The following is a 12383-nucleotide window of genomic DNA, read 5'->3' on the forward strand; positions in this document are numbered from 1 at the left end:
TTGAATTTCTGTAAAACTATTTCATAAACCTTGAAGAGATCACCCAAAATTAAACATCGACTTTCTTTCTTATGCAGAACGCGAAATGATATATTTTAAACAATGTTTGTAAGCAAACAACGCCATGAGGGTGAATGAATAATTACAGAGTTTTTCTATGAACTATCCCGTTAAAGGCGGGGTGACCGATTTACGAATTACGTTTGTTTACACAAAGTCGGGCCGAGTACCAAAACAACCTTGAAGCCAATCAGCAGTAAGGTGCACAGTGCACAGGACGGACATTAGCCGAGCCGAGCGCTGACGAAAGCGACAGATGGGGGTAGTGGTGTGGTCTGTTTTGGTGATTTGAACATCAACAACGGCTAAGAGAAATCGGACACCCCGCCTTTAAGTCAAATAGGGTTGTGCAACAATTAATCGCGATTAATCGCATCCAGAATAAAAGTTTGTGTTTACATAATATATGTCCAGTGTTGGGTAAGTTACTCTGAAAAAGTAATTAATTACTAGTTACTAATTACATATTCAATAGTGTAATTAGATTACTGTACAAATACTCTCTCCAAAAAGTATTTAGTTACTTATTATTAATTACTTTCTATATCCTACATCAACCTTGATTAGTTAAGTGATTCAAGGATAGACATGAAAGAGCTCTTTTAATCCATTCAAATAAATAATATTAAACTACATAAAGTACTCTTATTAACTGACCAAAGTATTACAAATGTGAGAATTATACATTAAAGCACTGATTTTAAAGTTAGACTTTGAATTTTGATGTCAATTCTACTATTGCACACACATATATTACACACAGTATTTAGTTTAATTACATCAGAAGTAACTGTAATTAAATTACAGAAAAAATAAGAGTAATCCCTTACTTTACTTTTTCAAGGGAAAAGTAATTAAATTACAGTAACTAATTACTTAGTAACTAGTTACACCCAACACTGTGTATGTCTGTCTACTGTGCATATTAATTTCGTATTTTTAAACACATACGTGTACATGTATATATTTAAGAAAAATATAAAAATCAATAAATGTTTGAAATATAATTATATATTTTAAATATACTGCATACATGTTCACATATGTGTTGAAAAATACAAAATAAATTGTATTTATATATTTTAAATAAATACATGTACATGCATGTGCGTTTATAAATACAGACGTATATCATGTAAACACAGACTTTTATTCTGATCGTGATTAATCCTTGCAAAACCCTAAAGTAAACTAACAAGCTCCAAAACTCATCACACACAACAAAGTTTGATTTGAAACAGAATAACTTTACGAATCTTAAAAAAGCAACATTTTGTGGGCATACCTGTGTCACCAGGAAAGCCCATGCCATTGGTGAGCTGGTCCAGACTGGAGCTGGACAGCAGGCCTGGTCCTGACAGGTCGATCTTTGAAGCCTGAACTCTGAACTTATCCAGTTCCTGTGACAGAAGTCCAAACTGTTCGCTCTGACTGCGACATTTGTCCTCCAGCTCCCGAACTTTTGTCTGCACGCAAAGCAAAAACCAATTTGTATAGAATCAATATTAAGCTACATTAATGTGCAAAACATATACGTTCGTCTGATGAAGAAAAGCAGGTGCCATTAGCAAACCAAAGCAATGAGAAATTGCAAATGTATGATAATAAACGTGATCTATTTATGACTGGGCAACACACACTGCAAAGATTGAGTTTTTTTGTCCAGAACAAATCTCTTATATTTACTTTAGAAGCAAAATGACCTAAGATATTGAGTTTATGCTAAAGAACAATCTGACAATCACCATAGTTTATTATTTAGGCAGGGGCATCAATTAAAATCCACACTAATAATAATAAACAGACAATGTAAAAGAAAAACAAATGTGTTTGAATGACAATATTATGACCTATGCACCTTCATTTAACTTGCTTTGGTTAAAAATGCAGGAAAACAGAGATGTGGTAATGTAACTGGTAAGTAAAAGTGGGCAGCAGGTGAGGAGAGCAAATGAAACGAGTGAAGGTCAATGTGCTAAATGTAAATGTGGTGCACTTTTGAGTTTACGAGCATAAAGAGAGAGATGCTTTCACTTCCGGCTCTGTGGTTCAGTTTCCTGGCACACCGAGAGCACCGGGCTCAAAAACACACACTAAAGAGCGTGCTCAAAAACACACACTCACGCACGCGATTGTTTCACTACTTGGTGAGGTCATTTCACAGACTTCTATTCATTTCATATCAAAACATTTTCTATGCCTATGCCAAGCATGCATACAGCATTAGACTGAACGATAAACTTGATTTGAACGGCGTATGGGCGTTTTTATGAGGACATGAAAATGTCTTCACAAGATGGTTGTCATGATATTTTACTATGTTAGTGAGAACATTTGATCCTCACAAATGTAGCTAAACCTATACACGCATACACATATACGCGTACACACAGTTGACTGCAACTTCTGTTACTCACTGTCAGCTCTAAAAATAAAACCAGCTTCCTGTAAAACTCTCACCTCTGATATCTGCATGTCATGTCATGTTTAACTTTATAACATTATACTGCATTTGTGCAACACTGAATTCATATGAGCACTAACGATTATAATTGACCGATCGCTCGAGTTAATGACATGAAAGGGTAGTTGAGCAAAGCCTGTGTGTTTTGTGCACAACACCAAAAAACAACAACAACTATTACATACACTGTAAAAACACTGTAATCTTACAGAATTTCACTGGTTGTTTATGTATTTTTTGAAATACGGTCAAAAAATTTTAAATGACTGAAATTGTAAAATTGTAAAATGTAATTTTACAGGGAAATCCCATTATTTTACAGTTTAATTCTGGCACCCCTGTTGCGACCAGCTGCCAGAAAATGTCAGTTTTTAAACAAGTTTTCTTTTCTTTACGGTTTATTTTTCAAATACAGTCAAAAAATATAAAATTACAGAACAAGACAGCACATTTACAAGAAAAATGGGGAAAACAATTGAATATATATCCTTGTATCCTATAATTTTACAGATTTTTTTACGGTATATTTCTGTTTTTCCAGTTTACAGAAAAATGTTTTTACAGTGTAGATGTAAGGGACTAGTTCTACTATTGGGAAACGTAACGCACATTTTGCTTTAAACGGACACGGGCGGTTGTCAACTGTGTGGGATGCACAGGGGTTCTGAACGTGTTTTTGATAGGGGTCTGATACCTGCATGCAGTCCAGTGTATTCTGGTTAGCGGTCAACAAAACACAAAGTATAGGACAGAAAGAGAGAAAAAAAACATCATGCATTTCAAAAGCAGTCAGAGCTGATATTAGTTTAGATGATTAACGCTGCAATCCAGGACCTGTGAAACCACTTCACTGGAGGACGCATCTAAATCCCTCAGAACTGAGAGTTCAGTTATGTATGGTTCGAAAAGATTATACTTCTAAAAGCTTTTAAACCTTAGGTCATATTTTGTAAGGGTGCGATCAAATGCGATTACGGCGAGGTAAGGAGACTATACTGTACGTGTTGCAGCATTATTTGAATTTGATCTGCATGCCTCTTCCTGTTGTGCTGGCAGAGCATGACGCTAGCAACGCCATGGTCTGAACCCCAGGGAAAACACAAACGGTTGTCGCTATATAGTTACATACAAGATTAAGGCATTCAGCAAATGCATAAAATGCCAACTGTTGCTATTTTTAAGGAAAACAGATCAATTCTGTCATCATTTATTCACATGACATTGAAAACCTGTATATGACTCTTTCTTCTGTGGAACACAAAAGAAGATATTTTGAGAAATGTCTGTGGTTTTGTGTTCATACAATGGAAGTCAATGGTTTGGTTACCAACGTTCTTCAAAATACCTTTTTTTTGTGTTCTGCAGAAGTCCTACAGGTTTGAGGGTGAATAAATGATGAAAGAATTTTCATTGTGGGGTCAACTACCCCTTTAATACCTGTCAGTACAATACAACACTTTTACTGTATATTAAAGTTAAATGTTTATATACTACTAATTATTTTAATATGTTCTATTTTTATTGCTACCTAAGTCTTGTCGGTTACCGTAATGAATCGTTTGTAAAATCAATAATGCCAATCCAGTACTGTGAAATAAAAATAGGACTAATAGGTAAACAGAGCCCTCTGCAGGATGATGATGATGATGCAATCATCAGTGATGTAGTTCTGAGAGAGAGCGAGAGAGAAACAGGAAGTAGAACACATCAAACAGGAAGTGCACACTTTGTACTGTACCAGCTCTCTGTGCAATACAAGCTGCACCAGATCCTGAGAAAGACACGATGCAGTTAAACATCACAATACACACCATCTGTTTCTAGCGTCCACTACATACGCACCTTTAGTTTTTGTGAAAGGTTTATTTAACACAACACACAGACAACAAGACAAAAGAAAAGAAAAGCGGTCTGAAACTCACCTCCAGCATTTGCACGACGCCTTCATGTTCTCGCTTAGCAAATAACTGAGCCTGTAAAGCCATGAAACACAATTACAACAACAAACAAGATCCATTATAAAATACACAAAGTATATGATAAAGATCTACAAGCAAATCTCGGTCAACAAAATCTGTGTCATTTATTATTGGGGCATTTTAAAAACGGCATTAATGCACTCAAAACGTTCATTTATTCATCCTCATGTCGTTCAAAACCTTCGAAATATTTTATTAATACATCTCTCAGTGGTTTTGTGTCGATACAATAATAGAGGTCAACGAGGTTCAGGGATTGTTTGGTTATTAACGTTCTTCAAATCAATCAACAAAATAAAACTGTATTTTCTGTCCTGCAGAAAAACAAAGTCATAAAGGTTTGGAACGACATGAGGGTGAGTAAATACTATCCCTTTAAAGCGAAGGCAGAATGACAACGGTGCGTGACCGACCCGCTGTAGCCTCTTGATTTCATCCTGTTTGAACTTGAGGATAGCCAGTGCCTGCTCGTGTTCCAGTTCCAGCTGCTGTCTGCGCTCGGCGACCTCTCGCATGTGCTGCGGCCGCATGCAAACACACACAAAACCGTTTATCCCCCAGAAATGCTTTGAAAACACTATGTTGGCCGTTCGTGTAGAGCGATACCTTCAGGACCTGCTCTAGGTTCTCCAGCTTTGCACGCAGTCGCTGGTTCTCCTCTAGAACAGAACGATGCTGAGCGCTCAACACACAGAGCTCTTCCTTTAGCTCCTCATTTTCAGCCCGAGACTACACAACACAGAAATACAACATATAAATCAGACTGATTTTATTACTTCGGGAACCTGTGCTTAATGAATAGGCTTCTGTCTTTAAACGTTTAAAATGACAATAAAAAAGCCAAGTCCCAATAATATTCTATTCGATTTTGAGGGTAGCATCACTATGCTTGTGTATTTTTAGTATGTAAAAGAAGACATACATGTACATATTAGATTGTACTTGTATAGAGATATTAGCCTTAAAGTCTATTTATTATACTATATTATAATTATATCGATTTGGAAATGTCTTTTTTTAGGGCTGTCAAAAGATTAATCACGATTAATCGCATCCAGAATAAAAGTTTGTGTTTACATAACATATGTCTATGTACTGTGCATATTAATTTTGCATTTATAAATACAAACACATACACAAGTATACATATTTAGGAAATATTTACATGTATTTATTTATATTTACCAAGAATTGAAATCATATATAAATGTTTATTAATATTTAGATTTTTCTTAAATATATGCATGGATGTGTATGTGTTAATAAATACAAAATTATTATGCACAGTAAACAGATAAATATATATTTTTAAATAAAATACTTTTATTCTGGATGCGATTAATCGCGATTAATCTTTTGACAGCCCTACTTTTTTTAAACAGAGCAAAAGTATTGATGGCACTGATTACAGCAACACTCTAATGCCTCATACTACCCACAACTCTTTGCATGTGGACGGGGTTTAGTGATTCAATACAGAATTAATCAATTAAGTTATATAGAAAACAGTACATAAGAAAAGGTGAATGAAGAAAAGCTGAAATGCTAGTTATATTGTTGTATTGTGATGTGCGTGATTGTTAGCAGCAGTCACTTCTGTTGCGTGTACATACTTTTAGTTCATAGTATAAGTGGATAAATTGGGACGTGGCACTGAACTTTGTATCAACATCAATCAAATTCTGCTTGACAAGCCAAGTGATGGAGACATTAAAGAACAGAAACAAACACGCACCTGCTCAAGCAGGTGAGCTTTCCTCCTGAGGAGTTCTGCCTCCTCTACTAAACTCTCATTCCCGCAGCGCTCGTCCTCTAGCTGGCTCTCCTGTAACACACACACGTTATCCAGACGAACATATTACTATTAGCGAATCTAAAAATGAAACAAACTCACCAAATCGAGACATTGCTTCCGTCTCTTCTTCACTTCATGTTCCAGAACTTCACATTCTTTCCTCTTGTTGCCGAGCTCACGTTCCTGAGGAAACATCGCAGCTCATTCACACACATGGAAATGTCATTTGTGGTCTTTTCTGGCGTTTCAATTTTCTGCTCTAAATAAGAACCAGCATGCCCGTGACGTCAGGATGAATGCGCATATATTTGCATACTAATGAGATGCATCTCTTACCAACAATTGCAGGTGGTCCTCTGCGGTCTGCTCCTCCTGATGGGCGGGGCTTGAGTCCTGTTCTGGTTTCACTGACTCCGCCTCCTCACCAGGAGTCTCCTCCCCCTCAATAGGGTCCTCATCTACAACTGTCGGTGGGGTTTTAAACGCGACCTGAAAACGAAATTTTTACATTTACGAAGGGTTTGTGGGATTCACCTTTCTTTGTACTCTTTCTTTGTATGTAACGTTTGAAACTTCAAACGTCATTTGGTCACTCAGCTCCTACTGACTCAAAAGGTCAAGGGTCAAGCCTTAGCGGCTAATTTTAGGGACCGCTGCTTGAGCTCTAATTGGACGTATTTGATGGTGGCCAACAGCACAACCTGCTAACAGGATCAGACGGCCAAAGCAAAATAGAGAAGTCACACGCGAGCATTTCGACACTCTCACTTACTGGCTAACAGACAAAAGGCGAGTCATGACAAAAGCTGCATTAAACAATCACAACGGTATCAATAAATATCATTTTGTCACGCAATAACAGGCAGACGGCATTTTAAAGTGACAAATCTGCTCAAACTGCTCACATATGAACAAGCGGCATGAAAAATCCTCATTAGCTCAAAGTGTAGGCTTATCCAAGCACGCTTATGGTCCAAGCACGCTCAACGCTTCTCACATGCGAACGTCCGTTTCATCCAAACCCAGAACTGTGTTAATGTACTGCCATGTGGTTTCATTCCTTATTTTTATTAGCATCATGCCAAAGCAGTTGCCATAAGGGCAAAACTGTGCACCGACATGCATACATTTCTTATTATGAAATAGATCGTATATTAGCATCATAGAATATAATGACTGTGTAGTGAGTATGACATTAAAAACATAAAAGAATAAGAACTCTTCAAGGTAATTATGCAGAGCGAACTGTATGAATTAGTTCGATTTCACATATCAAAGGACAAACACTGGTGCGCAAGTCTTGCTAAAATAATGTCTGGCTCTCATTTGAAGTCTTTTGCAATAAGCTGAAACGCATGCAATGCTTTGAAATGACTCAATTTAAAGTGCAGCGATGGCAATTATCCAGACGACCAGGTTATACGCTAATGTCCCTGAAACACCTGCGGGATGACAGATTTAATTCAGCCATCAGTCCAACCGCAATATTCGACTGACCGTCCAGTGACTTCCACACTTTCAACAAAATACATCTTAAAAGATAATATACAGTGTATAATGCAGCGGTTCTCAAACTTTTCAGATCAAGTACCACCTTTAATAAAATGAGTTGTTCCAAGTACCACCTAATGACCGTCATAAAAAGCACATGAATAAACACTCAAATTAATAGTAAAGCTGAGAATCTGTAACGCCTCATGATTAGATGCACCTCGTCTATCCGTTCTAATTTAATAATAAACATTTTATTTACAAATTAAAGAACATGTTTTTTTCTCTCTTTTGTTCCAAGTTAGTCAGCACACAAAACACTTAACTTTTATGGGGGATTTTTAAGCTTTGTGGGGACATTCAGAAAGACTATAAACCAATATAAAAAGCCATATAATGTGGAAAGAATACGAACACAGAAGATAATTATAAATACATGCAGAGAACAGCTGTACATAACAAACAGATATCTAGAGATCAGATTATAAATGGGACAGGTGTGTTATAAAGTGGGGTCTGTTTCAGCTCATCGGAAGAGAGACAGTGAGAGACTCACAATTGAAGGACGAGATGCGTCTGTCTGCTCCCGCTCTGTGTTTGAGCTGCCTCTCATGCATCCACCAATTATAAAGAAACAATAATTCATACAACTTTATTTAAATTGCACATAGGCTATACGAGATGTGTTCCGTATTTATCGATCATCTATAACATTTGAAATTGTATTTAAAACACGAAATTAATACATATAGTTTTTAATTTCCTGTCGTGTCACGTCCACTAGGGGTCTCATCAAGTACCACTAGTGGTACGCCTACCACAGTTTGAGAACCACTGTTCTAAAGGATAACTGTTCATTTTAAATATAACATACAGATCTAATGCAAACATTTTGTAGAAATCTTATACTCTAAAAAATGGTGCTATATAGCACTAAAAGTGGTTCTTGGCTCGTAATCATAAGGGAACCACTTTAAGTGCTATACACTCTTAAAAAAGATGCTTCTAAAGGGTCTTTGATGCCATAGAAGAACCTTTCCATAAAGCAGTGGCTCTCAAACTGGGGGCCGTGGCCTCCTGGGGGGCCCCAAGATGGTTCCAGGGGGGCCACAGATTTTGTGGCATTTTAGAAATATAGATATTTATTATAAATTTTGTGCAATCAAACATCAGAAAAACAACGCCACCAACCAAAAGAATTGATGTTTTATCATTGTTTAACTGAATATTTTCTTGGTTTAATTAAAATTTTAAGTTTAAGATTATAAATCTTTATTTGGGGGGCCGCAAAGCAATGCACTCTACACAAAGGGGGCCTTACAACAAAAAAATTTGAGAACCACTGCCATAAAGAACCTTTAACATCTGAAGAAAGCTTCTTTGTGATGAAAACAGGTTCTTCAGATTATAAAAAAAGTAAGAAAGAGATGGTTCTTTAAGAACCTTTGACAGAATGGTTCTTTGTGGAACCAAAAATGGTTCTTCTATGGCATCGCTGTGAAAAACCTTGTAAGCACCTTTATTTTTAAGAGTGTATAGAACCATATCTCGGTGCTTCAGTGGTTCTTCAGAGGTTAAAAAAAAAAGGTAAAAAAAATGCACGGTACGCTTTCGAATAGTACACCTATGCAAAGAGTGTGTATTAGTACCTCAAAGGTACATATTGGTACCAAATGTACCGTTCTGTAACCAAAATGGTACACATAAGGTCCTTTTTAAAGGGTGACAGCTTGGGTATTTTTTGTGATCATTTCTTCTGAAAGTGTATTAAAATAAAAGAAACGAACTCTGAAATGCTGTAGTACATGCGTGTGGTTCCCATAAAGAAAAACCTATTGAAATGTAGACTCAGAGACTTAATATATACAGTATAAAGGAAAACACAGTAAAAGCAGTAAAATGGTTAAAGGTCCAGTGTGTCATTTTTTGGAAGATCTATTGACAGAAATACAATATAATATACATAACTATGTCTTCAGAGGTGTATAAAGACCTTACACAATGAAGCGTTATGTTTTTATTATATCTTAGAATGAGCTATCTCTATCTACATACACCGCGGGTCCCCTGGCATGGAATTCGCCATGTTGTTTCTACAGTAGCCCTAAAAGGACAAACTGCTCTACAGAGCGCGTTTCATAAATACGTTATTTCCTTCGGCAGACAGTAATCTCATGGTATTGCATAATTACCATACTCATATACTTTGACATTTACTATATGGTACATGCGACTTGTACAAGTTTAGCTGTATATTTATTATGATAGTTCTTACAGTAGAAGGAGAAAGCATAAGATTCAGTGCTAAAGATTCTTCTGTATGATTTTAACCTATACCTTAACCATAACCTACATTTTAACCTAGAGGGCATCCAATACAACTCAGTCAAAAATTGACTCTGGCCAATTCCATTCAAATTTACTTTTACACAAATTTTCACAATTCTTACAAAATTACATTTTAGCAGTAGAGACATAAAAGTAGAGAACATAAAATGCTATAAGAAATGCTATAAAACAGCAACATTAGAGAAATTCCATATATTTAAAAACAATACCATGTATTTTAGTAGTGATGATGACACACAAATTTATAAGGTAAATCCACAGTTTAACTGTAAATTTCAAGCACAAGGAACCATGACAAACAGCAGTTTTGGCCTAAATGACATTATATTCATCTCTCATGTCAAAGGCCTGTGGGTGGCTAATGCTAACGCTCATTCAACATCCCTCACAAGAGCTCTGTAAAGACCTGGAACGCGATCACACAAAGCCAGAACCTAATTGGGTTTTTATGTAAAAGCAAACATTCAGTTCAAGTCTTCTTTTCTCAAGCCCTGCGGCGCTACGGAGGGCGCTTCTATCCCTGACGCAGACCTCCGTTGGCTGTAAGCACATTGCTGTAATCCCCACGGACTCCTGAAACAGGTAACTGGATCATTTCTTTAAAAAGCACCTTAATGGATTGGCCTGCATGCAGGTGGTTTTCTTGCGATATGTGCATGACACCTATGGAAGGGAAAAGCTGTCTTAGATTTGCTGTTGCATTCTGCACCGTGACACCATGTTTCCAACAGCTGTCTGTGCTAAAAAAACGCTGCATTTTACATGCATCATCCAAACAACATGCATCCCTTCAGCAGTAATGCAACTGCTCTGCATGCATTCGTGGGACGAAAGTAGGACGGCCAAACTATACGATCAAAAGATCTATAAGATTTGACTCACAAATCTACTTACTGCAGGCTGAAGAACTTGAAAGGGTTGTAATCATAAGCATTATAATCTCTCCCGGAGCGAACGTGCAGCGTTCATCGCATCATTACTCCATTAATTCAATTGCTAGTTTATAGAGCGTGTATGCATTCCTATATGTACCATAGTAAAGACCGACACAAACGAATGTGACCTACCCCTCTCCTGCAGGCCCTTGAATAGCAAAGCGCTTCAGTCGTAGTACGTGTCCCTCATCCCGTGGACCCAGAGCAGGGACGGCCGCAAAAACCTTCGGCTTGCTTTTGGTAAAGTCGAACCTACCATCCCAAACCCTCTCAACGCTACCACGGTAACAGCCGGAGGATTATGGGACCGTACCATTGTGCTGTCACAGGGGATTAAAGTGCACACAACATGCCTCCGTTCTGCATGTGTATGTGCGACCAGATTACCAACACTGGCCTTCTCATCCGGGCTTTACATGGACAGTAGGGACAAATGAGATTGACACTTCAAACCGGCCGGTGAATTGTGTTGTGTGTGCAGGACGTAACGCTGCAGGCATCATGTGAGGATACCAATCAAAAGTAGACACACATACTTAATTTATACATAATATTTTCCTTATCATGGAATTATGTAGTAATATTTTTTATTAATCTCTGTTTGTGGAAGAATGGACTGATATGAAAAAAAATTTGTAGTTCTCTTTAATGACATTCATGAACTTTTTTTGGCAACCAACTGATAATATTTATAAATGACTATGAAGTTTTTTCCTAAAAATGTATATACTGATATTTATATATATATATTGAACATGAGGAACTACTGGAAGGCCCTATGAGAAGCTTGATCCTAATGCATCTGCTGCTCTCTCTCTCTCTCTCTCTCTCTCTCTCTCTCTCTCGCCCTCTTTCGCCCTCTCTCTCTCTCTCTCTCTCTCGATCGCTCTCTCTCTCAGCAGATCTTTAGCAGTGTTTCAGGGTCCGGATGGGGTCTTAAAATGCAGGGGCAGGAGACACAGCGTGGGGTGTGTGTGACTTCTTATAAGCATTAGCAAGTGTAATAATGAGCTTTTGCATGTCTTTTTCCCCACTAGATTCAGGTTTATCATAGTGAGGAAATGGAGCGGAGATATACGGACAAGTCTTGCTTCTTTTTCTAAACCTCTTGTGAACAGCTTGATTTGTGTGTGGTTACGTCTTTAATTTATAGTGAAACGGGGTTCTGTTAGATTTTAAAAGGCTTTGAAGTGTATTTGATCAGTTTGAGGTAATATTAAAGGCCTGTATGTTTTGATGTAACGCCTCGGGCCACGCGTAAATAGACCGCTCTCTTTCTTTCTCCTCTTCACCTCATTTTACCTTCAGAC

The 12383-nt window shown here is 37.4% G+C and overlaps 1 protein-coding gene across 1 annotated transcript in view; it reads right to left on the reverse strand.

Annotated features, from left to right (window-relative positions):
* The window catches only part of LOC130563992 (peripheral-type benzodiazepine receptor-associated protein 1-like), a gene marked incomplete at both ends in the record, with an annotated part of 56649 nt that overhangs the window by 12031 nt on the left and 32235 nt on the right, over positions 1–12383 (reverse strand). The window contains 8 exons of the mRNA XM_057349846.1: positions 1346–1526; positions 4263–4295; positions 4447–4497; positions 4917–5021; positions 5110–5232; positions 6239–6328; positions 6398–6481; positions 6635–6787. Of these exons, the coding sequence (XP_057205829.1) occupies positions 1346–1526; positions 4263–4295; positions 4447–4497; positions 4917–5021; positions 5110–5232; positions 6239–6328; positions 6398–6481; positions 6635–6787 (820 nt within the window). The remainder of the gene's footprint in view (positions 1–1345; positions 1527–4262; positions 4296–4446; positions 4498–4916; positions 5022–5109; positions 5233–6238; positions 6329–6397; positions 6482–6634; positions 6788–12383) is intronic.

The sequence above is a fragment of the Triplophysa rosa genome, linkage group LG2, assembly GCF_024868665.1.
Source record: "Triplophysa rosa linkage group LG2, Trosa_1v2, whole genome shotgun sequence".
NCBI classification, from domain to species: Eukaryota; Metazoa; Chordata; class Actinopteri; order Cypriniformes; family Nemacheilidae; genus Triplophysa; species Triplophysa rosa.